A 27,234-nucleotide genomic window follows, 5' to 3' on the forward strand; every position below is an offset into this window, starting at 1 on the left:
CCTTCCCTAAACAGAAAAGCAGTAGTTTCTACAGGAGTTGCCAACTAAATTGCTTCTGGAAAAAGGTACATCAGAACAGATCCTTCAATTGACAGAAAACTGACACATGCTTAGAAACAGATTCTAGCAAAGAAGCTATCTTCCACTGTCAACCACAACACCATTATCGGCGCTAGACAGAATATCCTGCTGGCAGTATATAATCAAAAAGCAGCAAATTGCTTGCATGGAACCTGAAATGGGCAGATTACTCTACAATGCTAGTGGACTGTACAATTTCAACTCTGGATCCCTGTAAACCACTGTTCACAAGTTGGGAGTCAGCTTCAGGAATGCATGCTGTTTCCTTTGAAATTTGTGAATGGACTCTTCCTCATCCTGTCAATCTTAACCATAGTTTAGTATAAAATTGTCACCATTGCTAAGTATGTTAAATGCTAAACAGTGTTCCCTTCTCAATCAGAATTTGAAACCAAGGTTTGAAATGAGCTTGCATCTGGGTAAGATGGGAACCATGGTTCATATTAATGTACTTGTAATGCTAGCCCACATTTAAGCTTAACAACAGCAGGAAGTGGAAAATTCACATGAGAGGGAAGGGAATGAATGCACATTCTCAAGATTCACTTCTAATTCATAAAAGAATAGTGTGCAGAGAACCAACATTGCTGTTGCCTTAACTATATGTAGAAAACAAAATCTAATGCTGTCTACTGAAGGAATGGGAAACCTGAGGCCTTCCAGTTGTTGCTGAACTACAACTCCCATCATCCCTGACCACTGGGCCATGCTGCCTGTGGCTGGTCAGAAAATGAGAAGGGCATAGGTTTGTCAAGACTACAGTTAAAAACATGTTGTGGGTCACAAGTGGTCCACTGCTGCTCTGAAAATATAGTTGTTTCCCCTCTGTAAGCATTATACCTGGAAAAATAAGCTACCATCAAAACTTTCAAAAGGAACTTAGAGAGACCTTAAATTGAAAGGCCTAGCACAGGGTAGCAATTTCTCACCAATGTCATAGTAGTAGATTCATATGACAGCAACCGAGAGGAGAGAAACACATCATTTCACATGAGTAATTCCTTTTCTCCTCTGTCTCCACACCCAATCTCTCACATAAACTGCATATTCCAACTCTTAAAGGAAGAAATCTGATGCATTTCATAGTGAAACCATTCTAATTTTCAGACCACATAGCTTTGGGGGCCCAAAGCAGCACATCTTGTTCCTCCAATCTGCCCTGCATTTTTGCTGTGCCACTCTTTCAAGCTAGTAGCCGACAGGTTTACAACTTTACCCTCCTCACATGAAGATTTACCAAGGGCACCAATGCACAAGATCATATTGGTTTTGTTAAGATTAAGTAGGCTGAACCATACCGCTCCTAGGTACTGGGAGAGTGCTTAAAGTTGATTAGCTTTAAAATGTTATTTTAAATCACAAACAACTGACACCTAAATGAATTTCCTCTATTGGTGCTAAATATAGCTTTTTGACAGTAGAAAGACCTCACTATGTAGTCAAGATTATGGGTTGTATCCAAGTCATACTCTGAGTAGTTCTGTTGAAATTAATACACAAGCTAATAATGGCTAACAATTCTGTTTATTTCAGTGGCTCTACTGACTATGAGTTAGTCAGATACAACCACATGTCTAATTTTATTACCTTTCTTTTTGTCTACAAACTGATTTCCTTACTTCCCATTAAAAGTGTTTAGTGCCAGTGTTCGTTCCTTTCATAAAGCCTTTTTTATTCCATTATATCCTCTGCTTGTTGTCTGTGTCAGTTATTTTCCACTGTTAGATGTTTCTGTTCCACGTTTTCAAGGCAAAGTATCTGCTTTAGCTGAGGATGAGTGCAAAACTAATGGCATCTCTGCAGATGTATAGATTGGCTTTTAATCCTTCAACAACATTTCACTGTAATAAAAGAGCAATTAAAACTTTAGTGGATAAGGCTGCACTAGCTTCTTTTTGCCACCTACTAGCTGCAGACTAGGGGGTGGGGGGTGGGAAACAAGTACCTACAGCAAAGTCTACTTGACCTAGCAAATTCTTCTTGATTTTTTCTATAATATTTCCCTCCGTATTTCTGCCTGGTCCTTGGCAAGAAAGCTTTCCTTCTGATTATGGTTATCAGAAAGGACACTCTCAATTACAGCTCCTTTGCTGATGGTATTCAGCTGTATCTGTCATTCCAAAGCTGACACCAAGCTCAGAGTTGTCAAAATGCCTTGTTGATGGGCACCGTAGGACAAGCATGAAATTGCTGGTGGTGATGTCAGTCAGCTGCTTCGGTGGTGAGAATCTGATTTTTATTATCGCTTTAGTGTGAGACTCAAGACGTTATGTCTACAAAAAAAGCCTTGGGGAACTCCAAATTGGGAACAGTCTCAATTCCATTTACAAAATTAAGACAGAACACTTCTTATTTCTTTCAATACTGCATCCATCTCAAATCTGAGTAAAGATAATGGCAATACCAATTAATTCATTTCTTCCTATTGATTAGTTGTAGACAGCACTTCAAACAATCTGGAATAAATGCAAGTGTGACTATTTACACAACACAACAAAACAAAACAGCACTACAAAGGATTAAGTAAATTTATATTTGTGCACTTGAATGCCAAATCTAAAACAATCATAACACAACAGGGACTTAAAAGTAGAAGTCCAGTTTTTTTGCATTTAACTGGCTATGATTTAGAATAGAAGAAAAAAACACACCCCAAAAGCTGCAGAGTTTTAATCAAGACTATGAAGCCATTTTTGCAAATCCTTATTATAATATGCATAACCAATTCTTTTGTTTCTCTTGTGTTCCAGTACAGCTGTCAGGGATTTCTGTGGCAATTTTATTTTGATTAAAAATGCGATCAAAATATGAGAAAGATAACTACATAATATCCTGTTATTTTTCCAGAATAATTTGACTTTTTGTGTTACATTGCCACTCTAATTGCCCTATGCAGGTTTTGATATGCCAAAAGCTTTTTATTATAACAACATAAACATATGAAGGGGGAAATCGCTTGACACTGAGATTTTCCAAGGCTGTGGAGAGATGACAAGAGGTGCCTCTGTCACAAGCGGAGGCATGAAAAGCAGCTCACGATTTTTTCAGCCTTTTGAAAAACAAAAAACTGCCATTCAAGTCAGTGAAATGAATACATAGGAAAGAATTATGCATACAGGTGGAGGCAGGACTTACTCTTCCAGCTGCCCCTGTCTCCCTGGACAAGAGACAAGCTGCTGTTTAAATGCAAGAGTGGTTGGATCTGCAGTTAACTTCTTTGAATTACAGACTAAGAAAATACTTCATCGGTCTAATTTCAAGCTACCTTCCAGGTATTCTCCAAAGGTAAAAAAAAAGTAGCAAATATTTGGTGCGGAGCAGGCATGCCATTTGCCCCTTCTTAAACAGAGTAACAGGGACCCTAAAGCAAATGCCAAGCTGTCCAAGCTTTGCACACAGCTAATAAAGCATATTGTGTGCACGAGAGAGACAGAAAATGTTGGGCTCTACCCTGTTGGACTTTGTGTGCAATTCTTCTGTCTTAAGGGCTGTGAGAACCAGCAGGAGCCTGATTGAGCCAGAGCTCTCAGCTTTGTTTCCCAGCCAGGAACATGCAGCAGAGCTCTGGAATTTGCCTGTGCCTTCTCCATCTCCGTCACCCTGATAGAGGGGGAGAATGTGGAGCAGTGACAGGGCAGAAAAGCAAGGGGGTGTAGATGAGCAGAGATGGGGATGGGTGTCCACCACTGTTATATTACACTGAAATTACTGGAGAGTGAAGGCTTTAACCTACCCCAGCAATCCCAAGGCAGCCCAAAGCACGGTCCTTGCACTGCAAAGCAGCTGAATTTCCTTCCCTCTATAAGCTGGCTCTAGGCCACTGGTATGTGGCCCTCAACAGCCTACATGTGGCTCTTGGGGGACCAAAGTTTACAAGAAATATGGTGGGTTAAAAAATAAAGTCCTGTTGCAGATTAAATATTAATAAAAGGTGTATGGTAACCAATGCTTTCCTTTCGAAAAACTAGAATTCATTTCAACCTGTGCATGCATGGAAATAGACATGGCCCTGGAGACAAAAACTGGGTGGAATTGCAACAAAATATAAAAAATTAGTCTGACAAAATTCTAATCTATATTAAGAAAAGTGGTTGTTCATAACAGATTACCGGCAACTCTGCTTTAATAGACTAACACTGTTCTCTTCTGAACAATGCATAAAATCTGTTTTTTATCAACTGCATCACTATTTCCCCTCGAGAAGGACCGAGGTTCTACCTTCTGTCAAGCACACACACAAAAAAGAAAATAATAAAAAGTATGCAACATTTATTTTAATTCAGGATTTCAAACATTTAAACAGTATCACTAAATCAAGAATTTGTGTAAACTGTGCAGACACTCAGTGTCAATTATTGATGTAATTGAGAAGTTCTAGCTCACTGAATGGATAGAAATATTTTGCATTAGACCTGCAATCAATTGCCAAGCAGCAATGTTTTATCTTATTCCCAGTTCGCCGCACATCCATGTCAATCGTCCTTTGTTTCCAAGTGCTATGACAGGGAGCCTATCCTGATGACAAGCCATAAAGACAACATCCCATCTGTCCTCAGCATCTAAAATATGAATCCTCCATCCTGCTTTATAATTTAGAAGTGCCTGCTTACAGCATAAATATTACCATACTTTTTGCTCTATAGGACGCACCCGACAATAGGACGCACCTAGTTTTAGAGGGGGAGAACAAGAAAAAAAAATTCTCTCCCTCTCTGCGCAGCACCCCTTCAGCGAAGCTGCAGGAGAAACAGAGCCCCTTCCATTTCTCCTCCCGCTTTGCTGAAGGGGCGCTGCGCAGAGAGGGAAAGCTGCACAGCACCTCTCCAGTGAAGCGAAGCCAGGAGAGTGAGAAGGGTTGGTGCACACCGACCCCTCTCGCTCTCCATGGTTCAGCAAAAGCAACACAAAGCCTCCCAAGCACGGTGGGAGCGCTCCCGCTGCGCTTCAGAGGCTTCGCGTTGCTTTCACTGAAGCCATGGAGCCTGCATTCGCTCCATAAGACGCACACACATTTCCCCTTAATTTTTGGAGGGGGGAAAGTGCATCTTATAGAGCGAAAAATACGGTAGTCACTGTTCAGTTAGGCAGGAGATAGGATCTGAACAAGACTACATCATAAACAGGAAAAAAGCATGTGAACATACAGGATGGAATCCAAATGGTGTCTGTGCTGACAGAAAAGGGGGGGGGGGAATTTTGCTGATTTCACGACCCCCTGCAGCTTCCTGAAACTCATCTTGGGAAACTTAGGAGTTCCTCCAGAACACGGTGGAAGGTTGGCAAAGAGTGGGCTGCAGGCGGAAAGAGGAATATCAGCAAAAGATTCATCTCTTCATCTTTTAGCAGAGCTGGACCAAAAGCACTTCCATGGGAACAAGGGCACTAACTGGATTCTACCTGTAGGGTTGGACCCAAACTACATTAATTGCATTTAGTTAAGTCAAGGTTAAGCCAATGGCAACAAAGTGCAATTACAAATTTGGATCCAGTCCTGACTTTGCAAATCAGAATCCTAGAAGCTATATTGTGTACTAGACTTAATTCTCAGAAAGAAACATAATAAAATTATGACATAACTGTAAAACTGGAGGGCTAGAAGGGAACCATGAACACGGTAAGATCCAAACCCCAGACAGACAGGATCGTATAACAAAAACTAAGACTCCCAAATTTGGCACTAGTGAGGACCTCTTCAGTGCAAAAAAACACAAACACAATTATGATGGGAATGTGTCTCTTTCAAAAGCAGCTTTCCCTTTTAAAAGGCGTGGAAGTGGGAGCCCAACTTTAGCATCTCATAATATCTGTATATGTTGCAGGGAATAGATAGCTCTTGTCTGTTGTTATAAAGAGAGGGAGCCTTGTGTATTTATTTTGCCTACATGTATTTTGCAGCCAGGTACCTTATTTGAAAGCAAAGGATCTTGCAAGAAGTGGCTTAAGACAAGTTGACAGTTACTTCCCACATTACTTTTAGTTGACATGTGTGCATGGCACTCCATGAAATAGAACCCCTGGAGAACCAAAACAGGTTTCCTTAGCAGCTATCAGGACCATCTATTGTATTAACAAAGAAAGAGAGGCAAAGCAATGTGCATTGTCCTGACAGCAAGAAGTATGAAGGGGTAAGCACTTACCCAATGAAGGATTACAATCTACATTACTAAATGCTAACCGTTTTGACCCAGTTTTCATAAAAGAGCACTTTCTCCAGATTTTCCTGCTATGATTCCTAAGACTAACCCCTTAACCCTGAAACTCATTGTCTTGTAGAATCATCTTTTCAAAGCACTGTTTTCTCTTTTTGAAATTGATTTCATATAATGCAATAAATGAAGATCCATTTTAACATTTGTTGCATTCTGTTTCACTCATTTTAACTAACTATTGTTTAATGTTTTCAATGAACTGGTGCTCATCCAAAGTCTTTAGAGTGAAGCAATTTAGAAATCTTCAGTATATAAATTATGAACTCCTTTCTAGTACTGATTTTGCTGCCAGAATGTTGTTCTACGATCACTGCCTTTAATTAACCCAAATAATTCAGATTATTTGGGCTAATTAAAGTCCCCGATGATAGAAAAATTTGGTTTTTATAAGAGGGTTGGCCTCTCACCTTCAGAAAAACTATGGCATGGGAGTTCCATGATCCTACACCTGCCAAGCCTCAGAGGTACATCTCCTATGTGGAAGTCAGTTATTTAAATAAAATTTTGAACAATGTTCAGGAATAACAAACTCTAAATATTGGAAAGTTTAATTTTCCATTTCAATTCTGCTTTCTCCTCTATTTAAAACTTTCAAAAGAAAAAGTAACAAAAAGAAACAGGAAGCTAAACTTGTACTTGCAATTTCATTCTTCTCATGACAAAACAAAAGAAAAAGAAAGTAATCTACACAGGAGATCACTGTTGGGGTTCAGAACTTACTGGGTTAATGTTTGTTCTGAGTGTGCCTCCCATTCTGACGTGGGAAAGGAGGGAGGAGCTTGTTGTTCTCTCTGTGTCTCTGAGAGAGACGGACGGAAGCCATGAATGCTAGCAGTCCGGGAGAATTTGGGAAATGCTGAGCTGTAAATATTTGCTACAATAAAGAACTGATGAAATTTGGACACACACAGGTGCTTCGTGTGTTTGTCTGGATCTGAAGCAGACTGCGACAGTTTTGATCCGCTGTGTTTTTACTCTGCTAGACGAAACCGGAGAAGCAAGAGGTCTGCGCAGCTTGGCTGGGAGCGTGCCGGACCACTGGGGCTAATTGAGGCCATAAAGCAATTAGATGGCCAGTGCAATTAAGATCTTATCAGATCGTTTCACAGGTTATGGGAGGACCTAATTACCGCTAATAAAACTGTTGCTAAGAGTCTGCCGGTGAGCTTTGAAGTCTTGAAGTCAGCTTGGCAATAGCTGGAAGACGCTACTGAGGCGGCAGAGGTCTGCGTTCTGTGTTTTGCCTGCTTCTAAGAGGCAAGAGTTGCTGAGGCAGAGAGCTGGAAAAGCAGCTGAGGAATCGGGTGCCGGAGGGCTGACTGGTGATACGTAAGTACAGCTGGGCCCCGGGGAAGAGGAGAGAATGGCAGACAGCCAGGTCTTTGAGGACGTTCCGCTTGAAAAGCTCACTTTAAGAAGTTGGGCAACCTGGTCCAGAAGAGTAAGGGGTTGGTTTCTGGTTACTGGGCTTTGGAATGTAAGCCAGAGAGAACCACTTCCCTTGAATCCAGGTCCTGAAGGGACAGACATTACAGGCTTTGAGGCTGAGTTGCCTGAAGAAAGCCAGCAGAGAATGCAAAGAGAGCTTGCTATGCTAAAGGCATGCGTACATGCATCACTTTTGCCCAGTTTGGAGGGCGTAAAGTCAGCAAGGGCTGCCTGGGAGGTGCTGAGAAGTTTGTGTGAAACTTCAGCAGGATGCCAGAGCCCTGGAGGAGTCATGCAGAGCCTGGAGATGGCTGTAGCCCCAGTCCCTGAGGTGCAAGTCGGGGGGGCTGAGAATTCCAAAGGCAAGTTTCAAAAGTTTTCCACTGTGAGTGCTGAAGTGAAACGCAGTTTCAGCGAGGGCAGGGCTGGCACAGAGTGCTCTTCCGGAAGAAGGGGGGCCAGGCCAGCTGAAAGGAGCCCTGGGCAGTATTTTTCCACTGGGGATCGTCGTCATGCAAAGGCTGGAAAGCGGCGGAGAGCTAGGCGCTTCAAGGTCGGCCACCTGGACAAAGTGAAGATAAGGCCTAAAGAGTCGCGTGGGAACGCAGAGGCCAGGCCGGTCTCCAAGGCAACGGAGGAGGCTACTTCTACGGAAGCTGCCAAGGTCCTGAGCAAGGGGGAGTTGGTTGCCAAGACAACCAGACAGAACAGCTGCAAAAGCCCAAAGACAGGGGGCAGCGGGACGTTTGTGGCCAGTATGGCTTTGTTTGAGGACAGCTCTGAGGGACACACTGTTTTTCGTTTTGTAATCGACTCAGCAGCTAACTGCCACCTGATCCCAGAGACCCCTGCAGTCGAGATGTGGAATTGCAAGGCAATTCCGGCTGGAAAAACTGTTCAGTTTGCAAGTGGGGAAAAGAAAAATGTGAATAAAATTGCAAATGTGTTGTTTTCTGTTTTGCAGGAGCAGATGGAAGTTTGCATTGTGCCGGGAGTGCAACACTGTATTTTATCTGTGCCTTATTTGTTGAAAAAGGGGTTTAAGGTTTGCTTTGAACACGATGTTTGTACAATCTCCAAAGGAGGGAAGCAACTGGTCAGAGTTGCAAAGGGGCAGAATGATCTCTTCATTCTTAAAACGTCTCTGGAGGGTGAGGGGAAGGTTGAGAAAGCACAAGCCCTGCGTGCTACAGTTCCCACTCATGTTTCATGTTCGTGTGCATGGCATAGGAAGACAGCGCATGCTTGTCTTGAAGAACTACAGGTGCTACCTGAGGTTTCCAAAGGCTGTAAAATTGCGGAATGTGCAAGAGTCCTAGATTGTCAGGCTTGCAGACAGGCAAAGGTAAGAGGGTGCAGTTACCCCAGGGTGGAGAGGGTAACCACAAAACCTTTTGATCTTGTGCACATAGATCTGTTGGGTCCCATGAAGGAACCAAGTTTGGGAGGGGCCAGGTTTCTGCTGACACTGCAGGATGATTTTTCGCAGAACACCTGGACACATGGTCTCAAATCCAAGGAAGATGCAGCACAGCTGATTAGGTGTTGGATTGAGGAGGTGGAACTAATGTTCTCCACCAGAGTCAGGGAAATTGCTAGTGACAGAGGTTCACAGTTTACTGGGTCTGCTTTGCAGAAGTTCTTTCACAAGAAAGGGATAAGTCACACAGTGACTTCTCCTCAACAGAGGGGGGTGGCAGAGCTCAGAAGTGAGGCTCTGGTTAAAGCTGCACAGGTGATGCTGTCAGATTCTGGGTTATCTCCAAAGTTTTGGATGGAGGCAGTTAAATATGTGAGCTTCACCTGGAACAGGTCCTACAATTCAGTGGTAGGAGACACACCGTTTTTCATGCTTCACGGGAGGAAACCGCAGGTACACTTCCTCCGTGAGTTTGGATCAACGGCCTCGCTGCCGGTGCCTGAAGCTTTGCGAGGGCCAGGTGAACCCATGTTCCAGAAAATGATCTTCTGTGGGTATGAGCCAACGGCTCGTGCATGGAGATTTGCGTATCCGTCAGGTGATCAGAGTAAGCTGCTGATCAGTAAACACGCTGAGTTCTGTAAGCAGGAGGAAAGGTCAAAGACCCCTGCCAGACGCGATATTCTTTCAGAATGTCTTTCCGATTCAGAGCAGGAAGGTTCTGATGAGGAGGAAGGAGAGCCAGGGGCTGAGTCTGCTGATGACGATCAGCTCACTGACCAAAGTCAGGAGCAGGATGGGGCATCTCCGCAAGTTGTAAAAAGGGAGCCCAAGAGTGAGCCTAGTTCTCCTGTGAGGGTAACTCCAAAGGTTCGAAGACGCGTTAAGTCAGAGGGGGAATCCCAGGATGCAAAGGACACACCTGCTGACCACAGTGAGTCAGAGGCAGTGCCTGAGTTTGTGCCCAGGAGGTCCAGTCGCACAACGAAGGGAATTCCACCTGAGAGGTATCAGGCCACAGGTGCGTGGGTAAGTTTCGCACAGTGCGAATCTGAGAGTTGTGAGGATGTTCCACAGATGCCTGACAGGGACGCCAGGAGAGGGCGCAAGGCATTGGGGAAGGGATTGATCTCACAGAGGTCTGCAAAGGTACATCCACAGGTCTTGTCAGAATGCTCTGCAAGAGGGGGTGTTGGGGTTCAGAACTTACTGGGTTAATGTTTGTTCTGAGTGTGCCTCCCATTCTGACGTGGGAAAGGAGGGAGGAGCTTGTTGTTCTCTCTGTGTCTCTGAGAGAGACGGACGGAAGCCATGAATGCTAGCAGTCCGGGAGAATTTGGGAAATGCTGAGCTGTAAATATTTGCTACAATAAAGAACTGATGAAATTTGGACACACACAGGTGCTTCGTGTGTTTGTCTGGATCTGAAGCAGACTGCGACAGTTTTGATCCGCTGTGTTTTTACTCTGCTAGACGAAACCGGAGAAGCAAGAGGTCTGCGCAGCTTGGCTGGGAGCGTGCCGGACCACTGGGGCTAATTGAGGCCATAAAGCAATTAGATGGCCAGTGCAATTAAGATCTTATCAGATCGTTTCACAATCACACCTGCCTCTCTGTAACTTTTATATCTCCAGTCTATGAATATAGATACCTTTCCTCCCCTAGAGAAGTGGGGCCACCATGGCATTACACACTGTGGGTTTTGGCACTGCATATTTTATCTACAGCATGTCATTTCCTGTCACACTTCATCAACTCACTCACTCAAGAGAGACGCTTTTTGTGTTTGTGCAGGCTTCCATTTCATCATGCTGATTGTGCTGGAGAAGCCACACACAGCATTTCTAAACCAATTAACAGGTCAGAGAAAACAGCTGCTGAAAGTCTTGAATGGGCAATAAAGCAGCCTGCTGGTAGATAGGTTTAGCTAAAATCCGCAGCAAATGTAGCAGTGCCACTCCATGTCCCATAACAACACAGCATTAGCATCCCCGTCTTTTCTTTGCATTTCATTCTTTCAAAAGATAAAGGAAACAATTCACATCTGCAATAATTAGTTGATGAAACATTCAGTTCACCAAGGAATACTTTGCAAAGAGGAGGAAGCAATTTCAACCTCTGAACTACAGACATATGCCCCTGATTTCACTGGCCATACAGTGTAAAACCCCAAAATCGATGGGCTTATTAGATTTTAAATTCTTACTCTGGGGTAGCCCTTGGAGGAATCTGCCTTATACCAAGTCAAGCCACTGGTTCATCCATCTCAGGATTGCCATCCTTCACTGACTAGCAGGCGCTGTCCAGTGTTTCCGACATAAATATTTCCCAGTCATACCTGGACACACTTGGGATTGAAATATGGGACCTTCTGCATTTAAAGTGTGGGCTCTGCCACTGAGCTACAACCCCAGCCAGGTAAAGCTTCTAAGTGGGTGCAGCTGAAATGCCTGTAAAACTATTGCATGGTTGGGGATGTTCATGTGAAACAGCTGCAAGCCTGGTAAGTGTGAGACTAGTGCGGAAGTACATCTTGTGAACCACTCCAAACATATTATGGCTTTTTTTCCCTGAGGCACTCAGGTAGACCCTTTAATGTCTGAACTGATCTTGAGGTAGTGCATTTAATTAAGATCTGCTGCCAGGTCTTAATACTCTAAAAAAAATGATGCCCGTTTCTCAGCCTTAGGGTGGGGAAAAACAAATGCAAGTTTAAGTAGACTATTAGATACAAAACCATCACTTTGTTCTGACAAGGGATGCAAGGAAACCACAGGAGAGCCAAATTGAGACATCTGTTATAAACGGACAACGTATGTGGCCATTACTGAAGATGACAAACTTATTCCAACTCTTGCTTGTCTAGTAGATCTGAACCTTACAAATGCTGCAAGGAATTCATCTTAGTTAACTATAATTCTTTCCTCTATCACGTGACACTGATCAGCAGAATTTTTCCAAGCAGGGCAAAAAAAGGAGCTAGCAGCTGAATCTTCCTAGGCAAGGTGGACTGCAATGTGCATGTTTTCAATATTGCAGCCAATACATCCCCTTTATGTTTCCCCTAAAAGCTTCCCCAGAGGGTCAAGGGCAACTACTGAACCTCGTGTGTCTTAAAAGCCTGCAGTGGGGGTGGGGAGATAATAAAAAATCAGATGGAGGACTCTTGAACAGCTTGGGCAAAGTTCCTTATTTTTGGCAAATTTCTCCTCCAGTTACAGCCCTAAATGTTCCGTAAGCCTGTTTTGCACTGCACAGGGGTGGGGCACAGGAGGCTAGAGTGGCAAGGAGAGAAAAGATCACTTGTGTGAGTTTGTACTCCATAACACAATATTGGATGCAATCTTGATGTACATTTTTTTTTGCTACAGAACAGCTTAAAACTGGAGAGCAAAGGAAGGCCCTGAGGACAAAACATCAGAGAGCTGTTCAGACACATTTGGCAACTAGTTCCCAGCTCTCTGTCGCTGTGTGGATGCCTGTCCGGTGCAATAAAGAGAGAAGGAGTTAAAATATGGCACAACCACAATTATCTAAGTGAGTAAGTTAAGCCAACTGTAATTGTTGCTAATTGCCTTGCACCTGCTTTAGCCTTGTTGTCACTTCTTGGGCTGGGATCTTATCAAGAGAGCCCATTGCATCTGGATCTTCAAAGAGGAGACGTCTAGTGAGCACAATATATCAGAGCTGGTGGTATTTGACATTTAACCCCCAGCTCTCTGCAGGAAGAAGAGGAGTTCATGTGCAACACAACCATGTTATTTAAGTGAGTGGAGCTGGCTGTGATTTTTATTCTTCTTTTATTAAAAAGCCTTGCACCTGACTCATCCTTGGTGAGACTATCAGAACTGGAACATTATCAAGAGACCCCACCATGTGCAGAGGCTATACTGAATTACTGCAGCTGATGGATGTCTGTTTATTACTGCACTATAACATCCATATTACTCCCCTTGAGGTTTAGAAAGTGCTGGGTGGTTTTCTTCCTTCCAATACTGTGTCTACAGGGATACAACAAGGAGGGCCACAGGAGCTCTTCTATAACAATGATTCTGGGCAGAGGGAGGCATTGAGACAGAAGGTAAGTATTATTCCATAACAAGACAGCTCTCATTCATTTAACTGCAGGTGAAGGAACCCACCTAGCATGAACCACCGAAGCCTGGGTGAAGGAGATGCATAGGGGGGCATGTCTGTCACAATTGCATCTGCCCCAGAATTCAGTGCAGTACCATTCCAGGTTTGAGGGGCAGGATTAATCATTGCCCATAAGGGAATAAATTTGAAAGTACTTGACACGGAATCAGAGAGACAGAATAGGGATGTCACTGGTATACCACACACACTGCTGGCCAGCAATCTCTCTATCATAGCTTGTAAGGGTGATCTAAGTGGTGTTGGAGAATACCCAGCAGATTATTCTGAGTGGCTTCTATACCACACAGAGGCCCCTTCGGGTGGGCTGGCTTAGACATTTCTGGCCACCATGACAACTACAGGGCAGGCTCAATACACTCCTGCTCCCAGTGCATAATGTGGATCATGCTTTAAATCTAGTCTTTGCTACAAGGTGAATGACCGGTGGTCTGTAATTGAGAGCTGGACATTGAAACAGGCCAGACAAGGGCTGGAGTACAAGTGGTATAATGCTTGCAACAAGAATAGCTGAATAGTGGTGGAGCAATAAAATTGCTAGCACATTTGCAAAGCTAAGCAAGACCGCATGATCAGGTCTACTACATGGTGGCAAGTGTGGCAAAGAGAGCTTACTTTTTCACCTCCATTGCAACCTCAAATATCCTTCCAGCAGAATTGCTCCAAGCAGGAAAGACCTATTGAGATATGTGATTTATTGATTTATTTATTCAAGCAGTTATATACTGACCTCTCCCAGAATTTCAGGGCAGTGCACAGCAATATTACATATTTTTAAAAGCAACATTAAAAGCAGTACAGAGCCGTCATTAAAATGACTGGTCACTCAAGAAAATTGTAAAGCAATTAGATCAGCCTGTGAGCATAAAACCAATTCTTCAAGAGATGCCTGAATGCCAAAAGGAAGAGTGCTTGCCAAATCTCTGCCAGAAAAGCTTTCCACAACATGGAACTGGCAACATTAAATGCCTGACTTCTACTTGAGGTCGGTTGGGCCCCTGTAATACAGTCCATGGAGTGTGGTTTGGAACTTTCAGGTTCCTGCTGTAATAAATGTGTGAGACACTTCAAGAGTAAAATTGCTCATTCATGTTGAATATGATGTCTTGGCTGACTCTGAAGTGTGGTATCCTGCACACTGTCTGGTCAGATTTTATGAGGCTCTTGTGGCCTGAGGATGTGGACAAGGTGTTCAGCCAACCATGTGTTCCCTCAAGCATTGCCCATCTTGGTTGATTTGAGTCCAACGTGGATTTGAACACATATTTGCATGAGGAAATGGTGTCTATTGCTTTAAAGAGGCAGTTGTGTGACCACTCCTAAAGGTCCACTCCTTGGATCCCAAAGTCTGTAACAGCTACCACCTAGTTGCAAATATCCCCCTCCTAGGATGCTTTGGAAGATGCGGGTTATTTGGACTGAGAGAATAAGAGAGAAAGGGGAAGTAAAATCCCATTATTTCTCCTTGTTCCCTTGATAGCTTTTGAAACAACCAACCACAGCATCTAGGTGAAGGCATAATGAACCAGTGCTTCCACTCTTACCTGCAGGACCAGTTCCAGAAGGAAGCATTGGAGAATTACTGCTCATCATAATGGCACTTGAACTGTGGGGTCCTGCAGGGTTCCAGTCTGCTCCCCATGCTTTTTAACATCTACATGAAGTTAGTGGAAAAGGTCATCAGGAGATTTGGAGGAAGCAACCATCAATTTGGGGAGCAGTAATTGGGCCCAGAAGTAACAGTTGTTTCCTAACTTTTAAGTAAATGACCGGCCAAGCCATTGGAGGTTCATTGAACAACAACTGAAAACAAGCTCCCCTTAGACCTGGAGCAATGTGCAAAACAAAGTTTAGACAATAACAACCTCAGGGTGATTCATCCTAAAATCGCTCCATTTTTTTAAACAGGCATTTCAATCAGCTTCTAGATTAGTTTTGAAGTACTAGAAAGGAATTTACCATAAGTGGTTTCCTTCTGTCATTGTAAAGCTGCAGAGATCACAAATGTCATATAGACTGAGCTCAGTCCTCCCAAAACAAGGAAAGACACTGCAGAGGGTTCTACAAGCTACATTGTGTTGCATAGCAAGGGACATTACATGTAAGACCAAAAGCTTAAAAACAAAAGAAAGTCCCCTGCAGAACTTCTATCAAGACTCACACTGCTATGGAAACAAATAGATGCAACATTTTCTCCATTGAAACAATGACACGGTGGAGAAGCATCAATATCGCATGCAAAAAGAAGCTCATCAGGGTTATGGATGAAAATCAGAACATAAAACAAAACATTCAATATTTATATAGCATTCTTTAGGCGTTCAAAGTGTTTCAAGTACATTATCTCAGTAATCTTTATAAGCACCAAATAAAGCAGTACAGTAATTATCCCCATGCCACAGATTTGAAGTATGTGGTTGAGAACAAGGGATAGTAGATTGGTTAAGATCACCAAGTAAGTTCATGACCAAGCTGAGATGTGAACCATGCATTTCCAGCTCATAGCTCACACTGCTGCCTAGTGTTATAAAAGCATTTAAATGTTTTTTCTTACAATGCGTTTATTAGCAGCAAAGTTGAAGCTGTCATTAGAAAACTTCCAAACAGTAAGACTAGCACTGGCAAGGAAGAGGAGAATATATGTCAGACCCAGCTCTTATGCAATCAAGATTGGATGGTGGCAAAAAAAGGAGGAGGAGATGAACAGGAAAATTGTGAGGTAAGTCCTTCTCCAACATTCCTCAAGATGTGAGTTCAAGACCCAGTGCAGACTCAAGTCCTGACAATAAATGCTGAAATGGGAAATACTCCATTCCACACACTTAAGTAACTGAAATAGCCATAGGTCATTCCAACTTACACAAACACACATACCGTATTTTTCTGTGTATAAGACTAGGGTTTGTTGTTGTTTTTTACCAAAAAATTAGGTTTAAAATTGGGGCTCATCTTATACACAGGTAGTGCTCAGGGATGTTTTCTTAATTTGGAGTCCCCCAAAATAGGGGGCGTCTTGTAGATGGAAAAATACAGTATATATTGGATAACTTTCAAAACAAAAAGTCATGACGTAGAGTGAAAATTTCTCCAGTACTATAATTTCCCATGGATTTTTTTCCCACTTTTAGAAATGCATTATTTCATAAGAATCATTAGTAGCATAATGAATGAAAAAATATAAATCAAATTGGGCATTTGGAATATAAAAAACACACATCAAATCTAAAATTCAAATAAGGAGGACCAGTGGTCAGGGATCATGGGGATTGTAGTCCAAAAACAGCTGGAGACCCAAGTTTGGGAAACTCTGGTTTAAAGGATGGTATTCAGCAGAGACCCATTAGAATTAATGGACATGATAAGTTAGGTCCATTAATTTCAATGGGTCTGCTCTAAGTGAAACTTAGTTCAATACCATCCAGTGAAAGAATTTTATTAAAAGTATCAACACTATTAAAATATACTTGTTCTTCAAGCAACAACGTGATTAGATATGCACTGTACCTCTCTCTCCTTTAAAATGCAATTATAAAGATTTCTAGATGTATTTCTAATGAAACAATGTCCTGTTCTCTTCAGGCCACAAAGGGGACATGAATACCTGCAGGCAAGAACACTCACAAAGGGCACAGTGGTTTAATTATAATTACCTCTAGGAACCTTCTAATCACTTGTTATAAATTATTGTGCCAGCTGAAATAATGCAGACCTTCTTTCCATTAAAAGCTGCAGTGCATCATGCACTACGCTTTGTGCTGCAAATTGTTCTAAGATGCAGTGAGAACAGAGTACACTTCAGCAATGACACTGCCAACAGGCTCTGCATCAGGGCAATCTGAGCTACGGATTGAAACTTTGGGTACAGAAACCTTCAACTTGGATAAGAGGTCTAGGAAATGTTTCACTGCTGTAAACATGCAAACTCCTAGGAGCCATGCACAGCCAGCCAGAAGATCAGAACCACTCTCAAAATCCAACGGCAGAATAGAGTGAGCAATCACAAAGAAAGACTTTAAGCTGAGGTGATTCACACTCCCCTTACACTGATTTCATTTGGATCATAATCAGACCCTATTGTCTGTGTCACATGAGAAGAAGCAAACAAGTAATTAACTGCATCATGTGTCAAGTAAACTTAATTTTAAACCAAGTTATGAACAGGAGACGAAGGAACATATTTACCTAGAAAACAGAACACAACTGCAGGATCTCATCTGAGGATAATATTGTACTGAATAGAGTGCTCAGACAAAATACAGGGTGATATAGGACCATGGAAGAGTGGGAAGAGCAGCTCAATATACCCACTGGTTACTTGTGATTACATCTGTCCCTGCCTGGCAAAGGGATGCAGGAAGTTGTCTTCTCATGTAAGAAAGGCAATGTCAAGATCTAGATTTTTTAGACCACAGATGTACTGAGGGAGTTGCAGTCGAAGTACCTGAAGGCAACTATTGGGAAGGTCACAGCAGGGGCAAAGTGCATTTCTGAGCATGTGAAAAGTGTTTTCCCTTCAGGTAATCACAGGAAACCTTCAATCAGAGCAATGGGGAGCAGGGACTACTTGTCTGGGGAGGATGCTCAAATCCCTCCTTCCTCTCCTCTGTGGCACTGCTTATGGGCTGTTGCCCAATCCTAAACATCTAGAAACAGAAGAAACAAAGTAAGTTTGAAGGTCTATTTGAAAACATTCAGAGAAGGTGATGAAACAGCAGAAAGAATCCGAGTTATTCTGTATTATTTGTAGACCCAGAGGAAGGCTGTTGGACAGCAAACAGATATTCATGGGTTGATTCAAAACCCCAAAGAATGGGGGGAAGCATCTGATCAAGCATTTATTCTTGTCCATTAAGGGCCTGCTCAGTCAATTTGTTTGAAGGAAAACTGGGATATCCCTTTATATAAATCTTTGCCATAATTCTTCCCAGAAAGTATGAAAATAAAAACGCACACATGCATATTCTGTGTGGGCTGAAACACATTTAGCAGCCGAGAGTGTGTCAAAGCCAAATGGCCAATTTATCATTGTTGGCACCACAATAAGGCAACATCACCTTTTGAGGAGGGGGAGGAAGGGAGAATCATTACGCCATATTTAATCACCGTTGCTATTGAAAAGCCGGCAATTGATGGAAAGGTTGCTACAGCACACAACTTGGTGCTCTCCAGATGCTAACTCCCATCAGTCCTGGCCAGCATGGTCAACAGTCACAGATGATAAATAGCCTAAAAGCTCAACAACTTTGGTCAATCCAATGGGTGGATCACTGCCAGTTTTTTTATAGTGGGAGTAGACTGCAGTCTCTTGGGAGTTGGACATGCCTGGCCTAAAACACCTGGAGGGCACTAGAGTGGGAAAGGCTACACTAAATCCAGCTTTCCATTAATTTATTATAATATTATCTCTCTAAACATGTAATTATGTTTCATGTATTACTGCTGTTATACATTCTGCAGTTTTCAACAGGGTAGGCTACATCTATAAATGAATAAGTTTTCCAAAATAATTTTTAAAATAGGACCATGACTTCAAGCCACTTGTATATTTTGAAGGCTGTATTCTGAGATACCTTTCCTGTAACAGGGCAGGGAGACATTTGAAATTATCATATTTTTTTGGATAGCATTTGCCTTAGAGAAGTTGGTATAGTCATTGGAAAACTGGTAGCCAATGTATAAGCAATGCATCTTCAGCCTTGCTGGTACAAAATTTATTTAATTATTGATTTCCCACCTTTTTCTCAGTGGAGCTCAAGGTGGTGTACGTGGGTCTACCACTCTTCATTTAATCCCCACAACACCCCTGTGAGGTAGGTTAGGCAAAGAGACAGTGACTGGCCCAAGGTCGCCCAGTGAGCTTCATGGCCCTGGTGGATTTGAACCCTGGTCTCCCAGGTCCTAGTCCAACACTATAACCACGACACCACATTGACTCTGCAATACATGCTGATGAAGTTGTCTTAGTCATAATCCCTGCAATGTATGTGTCAAGACCACAGTCCAAATCTAAGCTTAGCTGTCATTATGATACATTATCCACCTACATTTACTTTGTTTTTTATTACCCATCATCAAAAAAGCTTCAAAAAATGTTTTTTAAAATCAAGTCAATCTCATTATTATGAGGCAGTTTGTATATTAAACTCAGCTAATCATTTGAACTAAGAATTATATAACTTGTTTACATTTTGTCCTACAAATGATATTAAAGCAGAGTGCAATTTAGAAACTGAATTAATGTAGGAACACTGCTGATTTTCAATCTTCAGTGGAACAGAAGGGCTTCACAACACAGTTATATGTACAGAGGAGTGTGTGTGTAACACATCATACACAAAGGCCAGTGTCATTGACTAAATGAATACTAGGACCAGTTCTGAATGCAAGTCCCACCTCTGACATGCACTAACTGGTCAGGTTTATATGTTATTTCTGCAATGGCTGCTGCCAAAACAAACCACTTGTATGACTGTCACAATGGGAGCAAATAGACGTGCCAATCATGAGTGGATGCCTGGATCATGAAGCTACTTCAATAAGGGCTAATAGCAAAGCACTCACTCTAAGTCTCATTTGCCCATCCACAAAGAGGGAATAATAGTGCCCTATCTCACAATGAAAAATATTCAGCAATTCAAACAATTAGTACTTGTGGGAACTACCTGCTACTTAATATATGTAACAAGATGTAAAAACATCTATGAGGAGGATTCATGACTGTTTTGCTCAGCGTTTGGGACACATGCTATTTAAAACAAAAACTAAGTATTTTTTGAATAGCAAGAATAAATGTGGTCCCTTGCTTTGAGGAGGAATTGATCAAGGCATCTTTTACAATGTTTATACTGACACATGGCCAAAGCAAAACGCCTAAGAAATCGCATAATGCTGATGTTCTACAAACCATGATTTTCAAATTGAAATACTGCTTCAAGGATGTTATCCCCTCTCCCTTGACATTAACTACGATGTTTTGTGTTTCATATCCTGACACTAATAATGGTAAAAAAACTAATCAGTTTCCCCACAAATCACATGTCAAATCATAGTTTCAAATGACCATTAACAAGGGAAGCATTGACTCTGGCTGGGCATGGTGCATTTGTAATTTTAAACCATGGTAAAACAATGCCAAGGGAATGGGGGAGGAAAATGTCTAGGGAGCGGAGAGGGTGAGGAAAGAGAAAGAGTCTCCAAGGCCATCTCCCAATTTGTAAAGCAAGTGTCAATGTTATATCCAGTTTTGCCACCTGAGGCGAAACAGGAATTGCCCTGGGGATAATCAATGATGTACACTGGAACTTCTCCCTGTGGTGTGGGCAGAGCCTCTTGCATTTCTTTTTTTTTTAAATAATATTTATTAAGGGTTTTTTGATTACAACACACAAAGAAAAACATACAAAGATATCACATATCATAACATATTTTCTTGTCTTCTTTGGACTTCCTCACATCTCCCGCTCCTGCGTTCCAAATTAATAGAAATTAAACCAGCAATTTATCACCTTATCCCCACCTTACAATCTAATTTTCCAATGTTATATCTTAAAATTTTAGATACGTTTATTTCGCTCTTTAAAACATTACACTTAGCCTAATAGTTATCTAAAAATTTGATTTTTTCATGAATTTAACTTATCTTCATAGTACACTTCGTCTGTTTCTATGGTGCCAAGTTGTTTATGATCAAACATCCTGCTTAACATTCATACAATTTACAATATTTTTGCAAATAAATCTTAAATTTTTTCCAGTCTTCTTCCACCATCTCCTCTCCCAGGTCTCGGATTCTGCCCGTCATCTCGGCCAGTTCCATATAGTCTATCAGTTGCATCTGCCATTCTTCCAGTGTGGGTAGATCTTGAGTTTTCCAATGCTTAGCAACGAGTATCCTTGCTGCTGAGAGAGCCTCTTGCATTTCTGCCACCTGAGTGCTCCACTGATATGTTCCTTATATTCTGTCATAATAAAAAGCTTTTGCAAGAAGAAAGACCTCTACAGAAGAAAATGTTTTAATAACGACAACATTTATTAAAGCTTTAGATATCACTCTTCATCTTTACTCAACAGCAAATGTCACAACATTGAATTTTAAAGGATTTGGAAGTTAAGCTAACTATATGGACTGTCATTCATTTTTAAAAATAAGAACCACAAAGCAGATACAACAACTAATGGAAGTGTGCCAACATTTCAGTAGAAACAAACTCTCTACCACTAAAACATTGGTGATGAACTTTTTTTAAAAAAACAACAACAGGGGTCATAATTTGAACTGTGGAAGGGCCAGCAAGATTGGCCCCTCCATTGACATTTGAATGCGAGCTGTGAGACAGGCAAAGGTCTCTTGCACACTGGGGGAGATGGTGCAAACAATATTAGGCTGCTATTCTACACCCACTTACCTGCACAAGTAATGAGCTCAATGACACCTAAATTTGAGTTGACATTATAAGAGAATGCTGTTAGAGGGCTTAAGCCAGTGGTGTCCAAACTTTTTTCAAAGAGGGCCAGATTTGATGAAGTGAAGGGCCGTGAGGGCCGACCAAAGGGCTGACCAAAGTTGTTGACCTTTTTTTAGGATTGAGGGAATAAACTGCCACAGGGTCTGGATTAAACTGACCAGCAGGCCAGATTAGGCCCCTGAAATGGACTTTGGAGATGCCTGGCTTAAGCAAAGTAATCCCTCCTTGCCACTTATTCACACCTGGGAGCCAGACCTGACGTGTATAGAAAAGGGAGAACTCTAACAGAGAATCTTTTGCTATTCAGAACTGAGGAACAGGGAGAAAAGAAGCTTTTTCCTGTGTTTTGTCTGGGAAAAGAGCTTCCATTATATTAATCTTTAGGACCAGGAATATGCTGAGGGGCTACATTTTGCCCTTTGGGCACTAGTTGCCTGTTCCTACTATATATATTTTAAGGTGATTTCTACTAAAATAAAATAATTCTGGTAAAGGAGGGAGAATCAGGTCTTCTGAATTTTCGTAATACAAATTAAACTTCCAACATTCCATTTGTAGGAAGTAGCCAGAAAATTAAAATAAAGTATTTCACGTAAAAGTTTTGAACAGTCTTGTGAAACATATACTCTCACATTCCTGCGTGATCACATCATGCTGGCTTTCTAAAGTAGCCTCTGCCCTGAACCACTTTCTCCTTCCCCATTTCTCTTGCGGCATACAGGGGCAGCTCAGTTCTTATGCATGACATTGGTTCAATCCTGCCGTTGTCTGAGTAGCATATTGCTGCTAGGATGGTTGTGCTAAGTCAAGTGAACTATGCAGGTAAGAAGAGGATGAAGACAGTTCCACTTCTTTGATGGTAGAACTTTCAGGCAAGTTCCTTGAATGGGTGTGTGTGTCTAAGTACAAATCTTTTCCAATGAAAACTTATCATATCACTATAGCTCCTGTTATCTGTAATTTATGTAGGTCAACCAGGTCAATAGGTAGGCACTGAGCACTATTGTGTACTAGGTGCCAATCTCTCTCTCTCTCATGTTATGTACCGTATTTTTCGCTCTATAACACGCACCCGACCATAACACGCACATAGTTTTTAGAGGAGGAAAACAAGAAAAAAAATATTCTAAACGAAACAGTGGGTGTATGATTTTTGTGGTTCATGCTGTGGCCACAGACATGTGATCTGACGGTGAGTTTGGGGTAGCCCAATGCAAAAATCCTGAGGATCCATGTGGATCCATGCTTTGTAACCACGTTTTTGCACCACTGTGGCCCCAAGCAACAGTTGGTGCGTGATTTTTTTGGTGCAAGCTGTAGCCATGGACATGGTATGTGATCTGATGGTGAATTTGGGGTGACCCAGTGCAAAAGTCCTGAGGATCCATGTGGATCCGTGCTTTGTAACCAGGCTCTCTGTCTCTCTCTTCTCCCCACTCAGTGGCTCTTCTCCCGCTTTGCTGTTTCAAAGCGAGCAAAGCGAGCCACGGAGGAGGGAAGGAAGGGGAACCATGGATCCTCTGCTCACGACTGCAGCAGATCCCCCTGCCATCCATAGGCATTTGCTCCATAACACGCACAGACATTTCCCCTTACTTTCTAGGAGGAAAAAAGTGAGTGTTATGGAGCAAAAAATACGGTAATCAACACCACCTCCATTGCCTCAACTGTGTTTATTGTTAACCTAAATGGATTATATTTTATTGGCAGATTATCCAAGTTATCCATAAACCTTTGCACCCTGCCCTATTTCAAAGGGGACTTGCTTAGAAACAGGTAAAGCACATATATGAGATAGAACTTTTAAAGGTCAATTGAAATAATGGCCTGTGCATGAGCCACAACTAAGAAGTCCCATAATTGTGAACAGTCACCCTATCCCTCTTCTCCTGAGAGTCAACACAATATATAGATGATAATACTTAAAAGATACCAATAAAATATTATTGGTCAGAGTAGATCATATGAAAGGAAATGGTCTCTAAGGTATGTTTGACTCAAGATGGCTAGAGCAAAATGAACATCTTGCACCGAGCCCAGAAAGCAGGCTGCAACACCAATATAAAAGATGTAAAGTTTATGCCAGTTAAGGTGAGTTCAATGTCATTTTAGGGATTCCTCTTATACTCCCACTGTGCTGAAATACTTAGGACAAGACTTAATGAGATTGACCAAGAAAAAGAGAGATGCATCAGTGCTTTTATATCAGAAGCTCATTCTCAAGGGCAGCTGCATAAAGATTCTTATATTTATTTTCTGTCTTTTAGATGCTCCACATATCTTGACAAATAACAGCACTGCTGGGTTCTCTAGCGCGCGCGCACACACGCGCGCACACACACACACACAATCAATTAGTAATTCAATGATTCTCAAAGCAGCTGTGGCTCAGATTTATATCTTTATACAGAAACCACATTCTTTATTAAAAATCATGTAAAAGGGGCCATGGTAGAAACCCAGAGTGCACCAGCTGGCCCTATTTTTTTCCACTTGGAGCTGAGAGGTAAAGAAAGTGGTGCTCTCTACACATTGTTGGACAGCAACTCCCATCAACCCTAAAACTTTATCAATGCTAGTTGGAGGTGAAGATCTACTACAGTTTTTCCTTTAGCAAAAGGTTCTTGCAGCTTAACTCACAGTCGTGCAAAGGAAATCTCTCAGAAAAGTAAAATTTGTTTAAGAATGAAAGTTTAAAGGCATCCTTTTATGATGATATAGCATGGAGCAGAATGAATGGAAGAAATCCCTGATGATACTTTTTTTCTTTAAAATCAAAAGACCATTTGATCAGAAAATCAAAATGAATGTCAAAACATTTGAGGACAAACTGTGCTTTACATACAAAGCACTGCTTACTTCTGATGTTGCAAAAAGGCTGATAAATGTGTTCTCTTCTGAGATGACAAATGCCAATTTATGCAACTGTTTCATGCAATTAAATTCCTGATTGATGCTCCCTTTCATTTATTTTCTTTAGGTGAAACATTATAGTGGTAGATCAGGGGGCTGCAGATGACAAGGAATCAGTGAAGTACATCAAGATCAGCAGCTCTACATAAGGGTTTCAATGTCCACATCACAGCCTGAAATGAAAAGGGAACGAAATATGCCAATGGCGGTTTGCGGATTTTCCTTGGCACATTTTATTGTGAGCTGCTCTGAACTTATTATACATTTTACTTCCCGAGGAAAACGGGAATTGCTCTTTATAGTGAAGTCATTTTGTTTCTGATAATTCAGACAATGGTAATGATGTGTGGTCCCTTTCAAGCTCATTATACTAAATTATATGATTTTCCCCTTTTCCTTCCCTTTCTAAAAGCTTACAGAAAATCTGGACTCAATGCAGTATCTGGATTTCTTGGTCAATCCACAATATTCATTCACATGTGATTAGTGCCGGAAAAGCTTTGCGTCCTACCATAATTCCCACAGCCACAGGAGCATCATACGTGCCCTCGGCTTTCATTTGAATCAAGGGAGGCTTAAAGACATTAAGGTTTTGAGGGGGAAGCCTTGAAAACATAAGTATTTACCAAAAGGATCAGATAAACAGAAGCAGAAGCACTTCCTACTGGATGCAGAAGAAAAATGTCTCCCAATTGGGCTTGCTTTGATAATTTCAGAATATGTACTTTGAGTACATTGGCAGAGATGTGTTACACAGATATAGTTAAGAGCAAGCAAAATATAACTTGAGCTACTAGACATTGACTGGGCTGCTGGGATGCCATCTAAAGTTCACAAACAAACACCAGGCTAACAGTGTTGGGATCTGAATGAAACACTGACCTTACAGAACCTTTTTGTGATGCTCTCAAATCATTCCTGTGCTCTCTTCTATATGGTCCTCTGAGATGGAGGCAACAAACTCCACAAATTATTCAGGTTGGTGAAAACTCAAGTGCACTACAAAGAGCTCCAAAAGGATCTCTTTGAACTGATGCATGCCAGAGCAAAAAAAGAAAAAGAAAAAGTAACTTCAAATGTACACTAATGGGATATGAACTAAATCTGAGCTGAAACACATACACACACACTTTTTTTTCTGAGGGGCAGTGGAACAAAATGGAAAGCATAAACAGCCTATTCTCTTAGTGTGACAGAAATAAACTCTTAAAATTATTGAGGGCTTATAAGGAAAGCGTGTGGTGGTAGCGCCTGTTTTCTTCTTCTCTTCCTTCTAGTTTTAAAATTAATTGCTCCATTGTTCCTTGTAATGGTCAGTGGCCATTCCTTCCCTCCCTCCTTCCCACAATTTCACACAGATATTTATGGAATGTATAGCACTTGAATGTTGCTATGGCATAGCATAATGTGGAAGAACATGGTGGTCCACATGGCCACTGTTTATGGAAGCAGTATAATGAAGTTTAAAAACAGAAAAGGGTGGAACAGCCAGCACCCCTTGCCTCCCAGTGAGATATTCTGAAATTCTTAAGCATTTCTCTCACCCACACAAAATGCTTTAAAGTGCTTTCCCATTTTCACAGCATGCAAAGGTGGAGAGGAATTCTCAACTCAGTGTTAGTTTGAGCTCACAATGACTAAACAGGAAATGATGAATAGCTCACAACAGGAGATATGACTCAAAGGTACATCCAGGTTCCCATCCAATATTCAGGTGAATATAACCTAGGTAGCATATTTTGGTGCTAAGGATGCCTTCCTTGCATCTTCTGAGGGATTCATATCAAAGAGAGGGAGAGAGACTCGTGTTACACATATACTTGGGTACGGTTGCTGGCATCCATCTTGAGAGACAGTGGAGTGCGTTTCCGGGGGTGAAGTCAAACCACTGGACAATCACAGCGCCTGCTCTGACTGCTGAGATGCATAACTTGTAACTGCTGCCTCCCATGTTGTTTTGCCATGTTAGCAGCACCAAATTGACCTCTCTGTGGTGCAAGCCTGGGCAGTGTGCATGGAGTCCCTTTGGTATAGCCTTATGAATACAGTGGTACCTCGGGTTAAGAACCTAATTCATTTCGGAGGTCCATTCTTAACCTGCAACTGTTCTTAACCTGAAGCACCACTTTAGCTAATGGGGCCTCCTACTGCCACTGGGCGGCCAGGGAACAATTTCTGTTCTCATCCTGAAGCAAAGTTCTTAACCCGAGGTACTATTTCTGGGTTAGCGGAGTCTGTAACCTGAAGCGTCTGTAACCCGAGGTACCACTGTATACATTTTGGCTATATTGCTTAAATTATTTGAGTCACGCCACCTTCTCAATGCCCCTCTCATGCACATCCTACCTGTCACTGTTTTCACTTTCTGTTCAATTACCCTCTTTGGATCCAATCTGCAACACTGAACCCAAAAAGGTAGGCAAGGCAAGTTTTCCTTGCTGTTCCCACACTTGGGATACTGGCCTCAGGAAGTGCTCCACAATGGCAACCCCTGGCACCAGACCTGTAATTGAGGCTTCTAGGAAAACCTTTGTTGGCTCCTACAAGCCCTGGGTTTTCTTGC

The 27,234-nt window shown here is 41.9% G+C and overlaps 2 protein-coding genes across 3 annotated transcripts in view; one reads left to right on the forward strand and one right to left on the reverse strand.

Annotated features, from left to right (window-relative positions):
• Positions 1 to 27,234, reverse strand: part of RPTOR (regulatory associated protein of MTOR complex 1) — a 325,970-nt gene that overhangs the window by 209,827 nt on the left and 88,909 nt on the right. The window lies entirely within an intron of this gene.
• LOC307209943 (uncharacterized protein) overlaps positions 7,096 to 27,234 on the forward strand; it is a 501,253-nt gene continuing 481,114 nt past the window's right edge. Inside the window, exon 1 of the mRNA XM_079965390.1 lies at positions 7,096 to 10,632. Coding sequence (XP_079821516.1) covers positions 7,654 to 10,356 — 2,703 coding nt within the window. The 5' untranslated portion in view covers positions 7,096 to 7,653 and the 3' untranslated portion in view covers positions 10,357 to 10,632. The remainder of the gene's footprint in view (positions 10,633 to 27,234) is intronic.

The sequence above is a fragment of the Podarcis cretensis genome, assembly GCF_951804945.1.
Source record: "Podarcis cretensis genome assembly, chromosome: 2".
Classification (NCBI taxonomy): domain Eukaryota; kingdom Metazoa; phylum Chordata; class Lepidosauria; order Squamata; family Lacertidae; genus Podarcis; species Podarcis cretensis.